This window comes from Neoarius graeffei, chromosome 12, assembly GCF_027579695.1.
Source record: "Neoarius graeffei isolate fNeoGra1 chromosome 12, fNeoGra1.pri, whole genome shotgun sequence".
NCBI classification, from domain to species: Eukaryota; Metazoa; Chordata; class Actinopteri; order Siluriformes; family Ariidae; genus Neoarius; species Neoarius graeffei.
Window position 1 is genome coordinate 15,641,979 of NC_083580.1, and position 12,166 is coordinate 15,654,144.

Genomic DNA, 12,166 nt, shown 5'->3' on the forward strand with positions numbered 1-12,166 from the left:
ACAGAGAGGCATGTGGAAGGACAGGAAGAAAGTGATTAAATGAGTCGCATACAGGATGTAGGGTGTGTTTTGGTCTCTTGGTGTGTAAATCATGATTAATTAGCTCGACAGTCTGTGTATTGGGAACGGAGTGTAAAGCCAGCACACACCCCTGCACTTGTACAGTGTAACACTATGTAAGTAGTGAGTACATGTCGAGAGCTGTTTCTGAAGGCGGTCTGTAGTTAACGATGCTGTCTGATGTCATTAATGAGCAACTGTATGGTGCCTTCACTCGCACTCATAATAAATACATTTGTTCGAAGGATCCAGTAAGAATATGTGCATGTTATCATGTGATGTATGTTTTTGTATTCTGTCATAGGAAAATAATTAACCTCACTGTGGCAACACATCACAGTACCCCGTCATTATTTAATTTCTTATAAAAGCATGTCGCATCATGTTTTATTGTGCAATATGTATGCGAAATAATATATTACATTATTGTTAATGCTAGTAAAGTGTGAAGAGGTGCACATGAAGGACATGAAGGAAGTACACACATCATTATTAGTGTTATGGTGACAAATGTGTGGGTATCCATCTCTTTTTTTTTTTCCCCCCCTCTCTCTCTCTCTCTCTCTCTCTGTCTCTCTCTCTCTGTGTGTGATATAGGTGTACAGCGCTAACGGCCCTAATGGGACAACAGGAAAGACGTTTAAAGTTCATCTGCAGCTCTGGGACACAGCAGGACAGGAGAGGTTCGACTTTGTAAAAATTAAATATTTCATTAGTTGAATACAAACATCATGGTTTTCTGACCCAGTATCTACTTAAAGCTTTACAGATTTAATTCCAGCGTATACAGTGGTGCTTGAAAGTTTGTGAAACCTTTAGGATTTTCTATATTTCTGCATAAATATGACCTAAAACATCAGATTTTCACACAAGTCCTAAAAGTAGATAAAGAGAACCCAGTTAAACAAATGAGACAAAAATATTATACTTGGTCATTTATTTATTGAGGAAAATGATCCAATATTACATACTTTTGCCACTCACAGATATGTGAAGCTCTAGGATTAGCAGTTAATTTGAAGGTGACAGAGTCAGGTGTTTTCAGTCAATGGGATGACAGTCAGGTGTGAGTGGGCACCCTGTTTTATTTCAAGAACAGGGATCTATCAAAGTCTGATCTTCACAACACATGTTTGTGGACGTGTATCATGGCACGAACAAAGGAGATTTCTGAGGACCTCAGAAAAAGCGTTGTTGATGCTCATCAGACTGGAAAAGGTTACAAAACCATCTCTAAAGAGTTTGGACTCCACCAATCCACAGTCAGATAGATTGTGTACAAATGGAGGAAATTCAAGACCATTGTTCCCCTTCCCAGGAGTGGTCGACCAACAAAAATCACTCCAAGAGTAATAGTCGGCGAGGTCACAAAGGGACCCCAGTGTAACTTCTAAGCAACTGAAGGCCTCTCTCACATTGGCTAATGTTAATGTTCATGAGTCCACCATCAGGAGAACACTGAACAACAATGGTGTGTATGGCAGGGTTGCAAGGAGAAAGCCACTGCTCTCCAAAAAGAACATTGCTGCTCGTCTGCAGTTTGCTAAAGATCATGTGGACAAGCCAGAAGGCTACTGGAAAAATGTTTTGTGGACGGATGAGACCAAAATATAACTTTTTGGTTTAAATGAGAAGCGTTATGTTTGGAGAAAGGAAAACACTGCATTCCAACATAAGAACCTTATCCCATCTGTGAAACATGGTGGTGGTAGTATCATGGTTTGGGCCTGTTTTGCTGCATCTGGGCCAGGACGGCTTGCCATCATTGATGGAACAATAAATTCTGAATTATACCAGTGAATTCTAAAGGAAAATGTCAGGACATCTGTCCATGAACTGAATCTCAAGAGAAGGTGGGTCATGCAGCAAAACAACGACCCTAAGCACACAAGTCGTTCTACCAAAGAATGGTTAAAGAAGAATAAAATTAATGTTTTGGAATGGCCAAGTCGAAGTCCTGTCCTTAATCCAATCGAAATGTTGTGGAAGGACCTGAAGCGAGCAGTTCATATGAGGAAACCCACCAACATCCCAGAGTTGAAGCTGTTCTGTACGGAGGAACGGGCTAAAATTCCTCCAAGCCGGTGTGCAGGACTGATCAACAGTTACCGGCAACGTTTAGTTGCAGTTATTGCTGCACAAGGGGGTCACACCAGATACTGAAAGCAAAGGTTCACATACTTTTGCCACTCACAGATATGTAATATTGGATCATTTTCCTCAATAAATAAATGACAGAGTATAATATTTTTGTCTCATTTGTTTCACTGGGTTCTCTTTATCTACTTTTAGGACTTGTGTGAAAATCTGATGATGTTTTAGTTCATACTTATGCAGAAATATAGAAAATTCTAAAGGGTTCACAACCTTTCAAGCACCACTGTACAAGCTATATAGAGGAATGGCAACGGAAACCCACTTGATTTGATTTGAGATGACACAAAATGCCATGTGCCACAGGATTTGATAGGATACAAGGATTCGACTATTCTGTTAAGGAAATCATGTGAATATTTTTATATATTCATTCTGGATCGCATCTAAATCAATGTACGATAATTAAAAATCTAGTTGATTTCTTCTGCAACACTGTCCCTGGAGACAAGTTGTCAGTATCAGTAATGGTATGATGTAGCATAAGGCTAGCAAAGTATAGTGTCATAGCAGTATAATATAATACACATGAAAAATAAGTATCGTCAATGAAAATGAGTGCATGCATTTAGCGATTTCCTTTAATCTGCTCTTAAATTAAATAAATAAATCAGCATTTAACATGTTCTTCAAGAAATATTGTGAGATACTTTGTTGTCCAATATTAAAATTAGGCATATCAGGAGAAAATTCAATCCAAATTGCTTGGAACTGCGCTCATTGAATTCAGAATTGAATGCAGAACAACATACTTTTTACAGAATTTACATTTGTTTATCCATTCGTGAGATATTACAAATCAAAGATAAAAAAACGGCTTAATTTTTAGAAAGCTGCCGTAATATTCAGTATGAGGATCACATGGTACAAAATGGGCCTCATTAACAATGAGATCATGTTTATTTTTTTCTTAACTTTTTTTATTTTTCAAGATGTTTGCATGGAAATTGGCAGCACATAGATGGTTGTAGACTGAATACAAAGTTTGAAAAATTAGTAAAAACTAATGATGCAAATTAGTATTTAACTAGTGTTAATTATGTTAATTAGGTAAAACCGTAAATCGGTACACTCCTTCAAAATTTCACCACCCGGCTTTATTTGTGCAATATAAAGCCGATCTTAACTCCCATTTATACATCACAAAGAAGGAAAAATCAATGTTAATTATAAAATGTGCATAAATAAGCATTGGCTGTCATTCACATCTACCATTCTCGATCAAAATAAAATAATAAAAGATTATTTCTAATACCCACTTTGTGCTCTGTAGGCCTTGTATTTCTAAGTAGGGCCTAGTAGTGTTTATATTAGAGAATATAAATTATTTGATTATTTCGATTAATATTCACAGCTTTCAAGGCGAACCTAGAAAAAACTGTGTGAGGCACATCCAATAAACCAGGGGTTTTCAAAGTGTGGGAGAGTCAGCCCCCCCTCAGAGAGCAAATAAACAACAGCGCCCCCCCCTTTACAATTTTTGTTGTTGCTATACTTAATGTTCCATTCGTATTTTAAAAAAATGGTTGTTGTACACATTTTTTTCTTTTACACATTTTAAACATCTGTACTTTTTAAAACATCTTGTTTTACACATCTTATAGCGTCGTTAGCTAGCACCTCTTGGCAGACAACACACTGTGGCAGTGGAGCATCTTCAGATCCAGTCCATGAAAATCCAAACTTTAAATAATCGTGGTCATACTTCCTTCTTTTTTCAGTCCCCCCAGGATTTCGCGGGCCTTTTTTGTGATTGTTGCAGGCTAAAATGTCTGATGTTGCGGGGGGGTTTCCAAAAAATTGCGCTGAAAGTTGCGGTGTTTTTTAGGTTTTTGGTGCGATTACATTGCGGGAGGAAGTGAAAGTTGCGAGAAATTGTTGCGATTTTCTCTTTTTGTGATTAAAATTGAGTGATATGTTAAATATTAAGTTATTACTGAAAAACTATTGATTAAAAACAAAAGACGCTGAGAAATGGTCCTATAAACAACTTTACCAATATGAAAGATTACCAGGACGACAAAAATGCAGAAAAATAGGCTTTACTTATCCAAATGCACCTGTTGGTTCAAAAGTTAAAGTGCAGAGAACCTCACAGCACAACATGAAGTTACCTTAAAATATAATATAAATGCCTCAGCTTTCATGTAAGAAAAAAAACCTATTAATACTAGTACTGTGTGCAGGCAGTCTCTCCTGAAGACTAAATTAAACAATAATTATAAACTAATAAAATAAATGGCTCAGGCTTCATAGAAGAAAAAAAAACAATTTGAACAGAATCTCACAGTATGTTGCTGAAGCTGCCTAAACAATGGAAAATAAAATACCATTTTGGCAAAAATGTTGGCATCCATTAATTTATTGTATTAAGTAAAAAAGAATGTAAAGTGCACACAGTCCTTCACTGTAAACATAACACACTTTCAGTAACAGAATTTAAGCCTATATAAAACACTGACTCGCACATGCAGTGTTGCCAGATACTGCTGACGTTTTCCAGTTCAAAACCCGCCAAAATGCACTTGAAACCGCCCAGTCTGGCAACACTGCGCGTATGCTGCTTCTCTTGAACGTATACACGGAAGTAAGGCGGAAGGTAGTTTGTCGACGTCACCTCAAGACGATGCCAACGATTGGTCAAATTTGCGGGAAAGTTGCAGTGATTGGATATAATTGCAACACCGCCCTGAATTCGCGGGGATTGGTTGAATTTGCGTTGAAGTTGCAAATCGCAACATCGCGAAATCCTGGAGGGTCTGTTTTTTTTTGCTTGGCCCAGACTCTGTCTCCTCACTCACTGTAGCTTTAGGTACTAAAAATCGATCCATTTTGTCTCTGGCAAAGGCTAGCTGAAGTTCGCTCAATGTCCGCAATAGTAACTTATTCTGGTTTATTTTTCCTCACGTTGCGCCCCCCCCGAATAACTCTGGTGCCTCCTAGGGGAGGCGCGCCCCACACTTTGAAAAGCCCTGCATAAACAATTCCAGTTAATTGAATTAACACTCACATTTCTGACTTCCAGTTTTTAAAAATCTCATTCTGACCACTAAGATCTCAGTATTTTTCATCAAAACAACTACAGTTATATTCTAGAATAGTTACTTACTTGCATGAATCAGTTTGATTTGAAAAAAATAAGTAGGTAAAGCTATGAAAACTCACTTCAGAGTTTCCCGTGAAGCATAACATCAAAACAAGCTGACGGAAAATTTTGCTGAATACTACTTCAGAAATGAGAGTGAGAGAACATCCCTATAAAAGTTATCTGATTGATATTCATGAGTAATCCAGTCAGAAACTGATCAAAAGAGAGAGAGAGAGAGAGAGAGAGCCTGAGCACTTTCCTGTGACCTCAAAAAGCACTGGCAGTTTCCTGACGTCCCGCGAGCAGAGAGTGTACTCTGTTGTACCAGCTTCAACCTGCCGTTACTCCCAAACTACTGAACAGAGCTTAACGAGATAAATTTCTTTGGAAAGTAGAGATTATAAGCTTTTTAATGTTGAATATTTTCTGTCGTGAATACTAAGAATTAAACAAATGACAGATTTGGAAACTTACACTACCGTTCAAAAGTTTGGGGTCACCCAGACAATTTTGTGTTTTCCATGAAAAGTCACACTTTTATTTCCCACCATAAGTTGTAAAATGAATAGAAAATATAGTCAAGACATTTTTCTGGCCATTTTGAGCATTTAATCGACCCCACAAATGTGATGCTCCAGAAACTCAATCTGCTCAAAGGAAGGTCAGTTTTATAGCTTCTCTAAAGAGCTCAACTGTTTTCAGCTGTGCTAACATGATTGTACAAGGGTTTTCTAATCATCCATTAGCCTTCTGAGGCAATGAGCAAACACATTGTACCATTAGAACACTGGAGTGAGAGTTGCTGGAAATGGGCCTCTATACACCTATGGAGATATTGCACCAAAAACCAGCTAGAATAGTCATTTACCACATTAGCAATGTATAGAGTGCATTTCTGATTAGTTTAAAGCGATCTTCATTGAAAAGAACAGTGCTTTTCTTTCAAAAATAAGGACATTTCAAAGTGACCCCAAACTTTTGAACGGTAGTGTAGATGAGTGTCTGCATGCACAGTTTTCACAGCGCAGCCAGCGAGCATCTATGCCTATTAAAATTGTAAAAATGGACAGATAACATGGTCTTGGATTTGATCTGAATATTTTCTCACAGCTCGAGTCATGAGTTTTTGTACATTTAAGATATTTTTAGAGGTCGAAGAAAGCATGATATTCTTCTGCGTCTTCTGTAATTTTCTGTGATTTTTTTTTTTTATATTGATTTTTGTTTTCAGCAGCTTGAATGCCATCTGTTAATTGGATTATTCAATTACACATTTCAGCAAGATTTATGATTTGTCATTAATATAAGTCCAGGAACTCGTGTAATTGTTGCCTGAAAGCAATAGAGACAATACTTCATGGAGGACTGTAGCATAACGTCTCTGATTGTAGTTACTGAGTACGCTGTGGGGTTGTTTTGTTTTTTTAATAAAAGGAAATGGAATTGCTGGCAAAAAAAAAAAAGCTGCAGGAATTGAATATAAAATCTTAATATGCAGCAGTTTTGTCCTGAGGACTTTAAAACACATTTGAGCTTTAATTATGATCATATTCATTAATTAGATTGAATGTAGAATTATTTTTATTATCTTCGTTACAGATTTAGAAGCTTGACGACAGCCTTCTTCAGAGACGCGATGGGATTCTTGCTCATGTTTGACCTGACGAGCCAGCAAAGCTTTCTGAACGTCCGCAACTGGATGAGTGAGTAATAATCCTAATAAAAAAAGTATTATACACATCTGTCTCAGTTAACAGGAGAAAAGTTATCACAGTATTAAAACCGCATTTTATAGTAGCGGTTAAGGTGACTTCAAAATGTGTTTGCCATGCGATATTGATCAAATTATATGCAGGATTTTGGACGGATCGCAAGTAAAATTTCTGATATACGCTCACTGGCCACTTTATTAGGAACACCCATACCCCCGCTGTTTGACGCAGTTCTCTAATCAGCCGACCCCTTGACAGCAGCACAATGCGTCAAATCACGCAGATACAAATCAAGAGCTTCAGTTCATGTTCACTTCAAACATCAGAACTAGGGATCGACCGATATGTTTTTTTCAGGGCTGATACCGATACCGATTAGTATGGAATTGGGATGCCGATAACCGATATGTGCAACCGATAAATGTAAACATTATAATTCACATGAAATTAAACATAGCACACACTGACACAGACCTTCATATCCATGAAATGTATGTTTAATTGTAAAATTGAACATGAAATTTTGTGCAGGGAGATGCCAGCAGCATTTCTACAATAAAGTCAAACATTAGTTAGAATAAAATGAGAAATAAAATAATAATAAAATAAATATTCACCAATAAATAAATCACTCCCTACTATATTACAGCTCACCATTTTCAGTGGAAAATAAATGAAAATACACTGGATTCTTTTACACTAAGAACTAAGTAAGACTTACCAACTTCAAGTAGTTTTTAAATAACAAATCAAGTGTAGGGAGCTGCCCGCAGCATTTTTTAAAAAGTAAAATCAAACCTAAAGTAGGCTATCACTCCCTATTATGTAACAACTTAACAAGTAACCATCTACATTCTAATGCTTTTAATGCCCAAGCCTAGTATTCCCAATTTAGGAGGATTATATTGTAGTGAAGGAAGCATTACGTGTAGTTTCAGCGAGACTAGTTGGTTGTAGGCTAATTCAAGTGCTTCCTTCCGTAAGCTAAGTTTGCCTGGCTACACAGATGCAAATGGACAATTTTAACGAGTCGTAGATGAAGAATGTAAACATATAATGATGTTGTGCTTTTGCAACTTGTGTGTTTGTGACTTATTGCGGCAAAAGCATGTCCTTACCTTGAAGTGGGATCTGCTTCTGCCCAAGTGCCCATACGGCCGCCTTGAAACAGTTCACAGCGTTTAGCTACGCGTGTTGATTGGCTGTATCCCTTGTGCCGCTTCTGCCCGAGTGCCCGTACAGCCACCTTGAAACAGTTCACAGCGTTTAGCTACACGTGTCGATTGGCTATATCTCTTGTGCCAAACAAATCAGATGTTGTGGTGGGCGGGACCGTGTTCTTGAACTCAAAGAGGCGAGTGCAGGAAAGGACGTGCAGTGACAGTCGCGTTAGGAACGAAATGGCTGCAAAAAGGCATGTTATCGGCATATCGGTGGAAATTATGGCCGATACCGATAACCCTAAAAATGCAGAATATCGGCCCGATATATCGGCCAGGCCGATTATCGGTCGACCCCTAATCAGAACGGGAAAAATTGCGATCTCAAAGTGTGACTTTCTTTCACTGTGGCATGGGTGTCGGTTTGAGCCAGATGGACTGGTTGGAGTGTTTCAGAAACGGCTGATCTCCTTCCTGGGGTTTTCACACACAACAGTCTGTAGAGTTTACACAGAATGGTGCAAAAAACAACAAACATTGAGTGAGTGACAGTTCTGTGGGTGGAAACGCCTTGTTGATAAGAGAGGTCAGAGGAAAATGGCCAGATTGGTTCGAGCTCCCAGGAAGGATATAGTAACTCATAGCAACTCTTTACAACCATGGTGGGAAGAAAAGCGTCTCAGCATGCAACAGGAGAAGACCACGTTGGGTTCCCCTCCTGCAGCCAAGAACAGGAATCTTAGAATCAACAAGAAGTTCCTATTAAAGTGGCCTCTGTATGTGTGTGTATATACAGTACTGTGCAAAAGTATTAGGCACCCTATTTTTTATTTTTATTTTTTCATACAAATTTTGTTATAGATTTCTATTTTATAGCTTCTACATGAGTGAATCAGTACAAAAACATTTTAGAGTTCCAAACGTTCGTTTTCCAGCATAGAATTAAATGTTACAGGGGGAAAAAATGTTCTGAGCAGCATATTACACAAGAGAGCACTTTTCAGATTAAAAAAGAAAACATAACGAAGGCTGCTGGGTTTTGGTGCAAAATTAAGAAGCGAGTGTGACAGTCAAAGTGTCCAGAAGAACTGTGGCTGGTTCTGTAAGACGTTCAGTAAAACCTACAGCTCATTTCGTTATAAAACTGTACTCACTGTACCCGAGACTACTATTTTAAAAGCAAAGGGTCGTCTCACACCAAATATCGACTTTGTTTCATTTATTATGGCTTACTGCTGTTTTATAGGGGTTTTTTTTAATGTTGAAACATTTAATAATTTTTTTAAAGCCATTTTTGGTCTACAGCATTTCTTGACATGTGCCTAAGACTTTTGCACAGCACTGTGTATGAATAATATTTGAAGAAAATTGAGTTCCAAGAGATTTGCACTTTCACAACTCTTCCTTAAAATGATTAAAAATCTAATCTCTATCATGTAAGTGTTTTTTTTAATTATTATTATTGTTTGTGTTCATTAGAGACTAAGGTAAGCACAAAGTTTGAAATCATAAAAGTCTTTATTTGTTCCATCACTGATCTTTAAACGTGTCAGCTGATGAATTATTTGAATGTGAAGGTCAGCTACAGGCAAATGCATACTGCGAAAATCCCGACATTGTTCTCATTGGAAACAAAGCGGACCTGGCGGATCAAAGAGAAGTTCAGGAGAAGCAAGCTAAAGACCTGGCAGATAAATACGGGTGAGTTTAAGAGATCTGGTTAAGTGTCAAACCTGAGTTTATCACCCTTAAGTCATCATTTTCAAAAATGTGACCCCTCACCGAATCCAGGGACACATGTCGGCCGAAACGAATCTGAGATAATCGCAAAAGAAGCATTTTTTTTTCGAAATTTGTGATTTTTGTTTTTTTTCCATTTTGTGCAAATTGAGATCTTGAAGAATGCAATCAGTATTTCAGATAATAGATTGTTTTGTTGGAAAAGCATACATTTTTTTGTTGCAAATTGTCTCGTTTTTGTCAGGACTGTAGCCTGCTGGGGGGTGTGGGTAAATTACCATATGGGCCATTCACATGATTTAAGTCTTTTTTTTTTTTCGCGAATCAGCTGTATGATACGAGCTGAGCTCGTGGCTACTTAACCTGCATACAGGCGTGTAATTTCACTATGGAATGAGCAATCTAAACAGAGCGCAGAGGAGCTGAAACACCGCGAAGCAAACAGACACACGGTATTTACATCGGAGATAACCATTTCTAGCAAAAAAAAAACCAACCAAAAGGAAGCTAGGATTACATTCCATCGGAGGCATTGGTGTGTGCAAGGCGCCGTTTCTCTTTCTGATGGGGTAAGTTTATTGATCTAAGGCTGTGTGGTTATTTTTGCATGTAACGGAGAGTGTTGTGGTTTGGTTAAGCCTAGGTCACAACCGGACGTACGATTTTTTGGCCGTGTGATTTTTGGCGTTTCCCAAATCGCTGCGTTTTTTTTTTTTTTTGTTCATGGAGAAAGACGCGCGTTGGCTGTAAGTTTGTCTTGCAATCTGAAAAAAACGTAAGCGCCCGTAGAGTTTGTTTGACATGACAAAGAACCTCTGCGGCCGGTCTGCGGCTCGAAAATCAGCATGTCACGCGCGCTTTTGTGCTTTTCACACGCGCGCGCTCGTGCGTTTCATGCGTGTTCTCGTGCGTTTCTTGCGTTTTTTGCATGTAGACCGGCTGTAGGAGCACGTACGGCCGGTTGTGACCGAGGCTTTACATGAAAGTAGTGTTGTGTTAGTTGTGTCATCATCGTGCTATCTTTCTTTCTTACGGTGTGAGTAATTTTTCAACCACAAAACGTTAAAGTATACTTTAGGACTTATTTTTGTACTTCATAATTGTTTTGGGCATACTTTGCATGGAAGGAAAATTGACGTGGTGATCTTTGTTTACATGAAAGTAGCATCGTGCTAGCTAGTAGGGGGTAGAGTTTTCCTTAATGTCATGCAAATGAGCACCATTATGTGCCAGCCCTGCACCCAGAGTAGCTGAGATGGAAAACCTTTGAGGGCGATTTTCTCCCTTTTCTGTTTTAAGAAGTATACACTTTCAAAAGGCCACACATTCTTCAAATATTGTCAGATCTCCACATGGAAGGCATCATTGGAAAGCTTAGAAACTGTACTTTCTGAATCTGTCAATAACTCAAAATGCCCACGGGCGGACATGTGTCCCTGGATTCTGGATTTGGGCACAAATGTATACATTTTGTAAAAAAAAAAAAGGAGTAAATATAATACTACAAGTCTATATTAGGTGTTAGTTGTTAAAAGATTGCTGTGGGTAAGTAAGAGATTACTGTGGGGTTGATGAACATGCACCCCCACAGTTGTGACCGAAAAATGCGTCAATCTGACGTTAACACCTACTAAATGCACTGTATGTGAAACAAACATTGTAGTTTAAAAATGATCAAGTTTAAAAAGCTGCCAAAGAGTTCAGGACTGAAGAGGAAATGTGAGTTCAGTAATAAATAACAATAATGGACTAATAAATGAAAACGCTTGTGTTAGAGCAGTTAAACGGTTTGGAAGGCATTGATGCTGCTGATTTATACCATTAGATTCCCATTTTTATATTCTCTCTCTCTCTCTCTCTCTCTCACCCCTGTCAATTACAGTGACGCAAGCCAATCATGGGCATCTGTGAGCTCATGTATGTGGAAGTGGGTAGATAGCGCTTTCTTCCAAGTGTGTTATACCGCCCCTGAATGTTGCATAAGCAGTGTGTGGCGTTAATACAGTAGTTGCTGATCTGAGTAGTAAATAATTTTATTTAAGGTGTAATAAAAACATGCAGGTTAGGTTAACTGGTGACTCTAAATTGACCGTAGGTGTGAATGTGAGTGTGAATGGTTGTCTGTGTCAGCCCTGTGATGACCTGGCGACTTGTCCAGGGTATACCCCGCCTTTCGCCCGTAGTCAGCTGGGATAGGCTCCAGCTTGCCTGTGACCCTGTAGAACAGGATAAAGTGGCTAGAGATAATGAGA

General features: G+C 38.5%; 1 protein-coding gene across 6 annotated transcripts in view; it reads left to right on the forward strand.

Annotated features, from left to right (window-relative positions):
* The window catches only part of rab27b (RAB27B, member RAS oncogene family), a 174,643-nt gene that overhangs the window by 145,198 nt on the left and 17,279 nt on the right, over positions 1 to 12,166 (forward strand). For all 6 annotated transcript variants that reach the window (XM_060934997.1, XM_060934995.1, XM_060934999.1 and 3 more), the window contains 3 exons: positions 658 to 743; positions 6,902 to 7,005; positions 9,752 to 9,875. In XM_060934997.1, the coding sequence (XP_060790980.1) occupies positions 658 to 743; positions 6,902 to 7,005; positions 9,752 to 9,875 (314 nt within the window). The remainder of the gene's footprint in view (positions 1 to 657; positions 744 to 6,901; positions 7,006 to 9,751; positions 9,876 to 12,166) is intronic.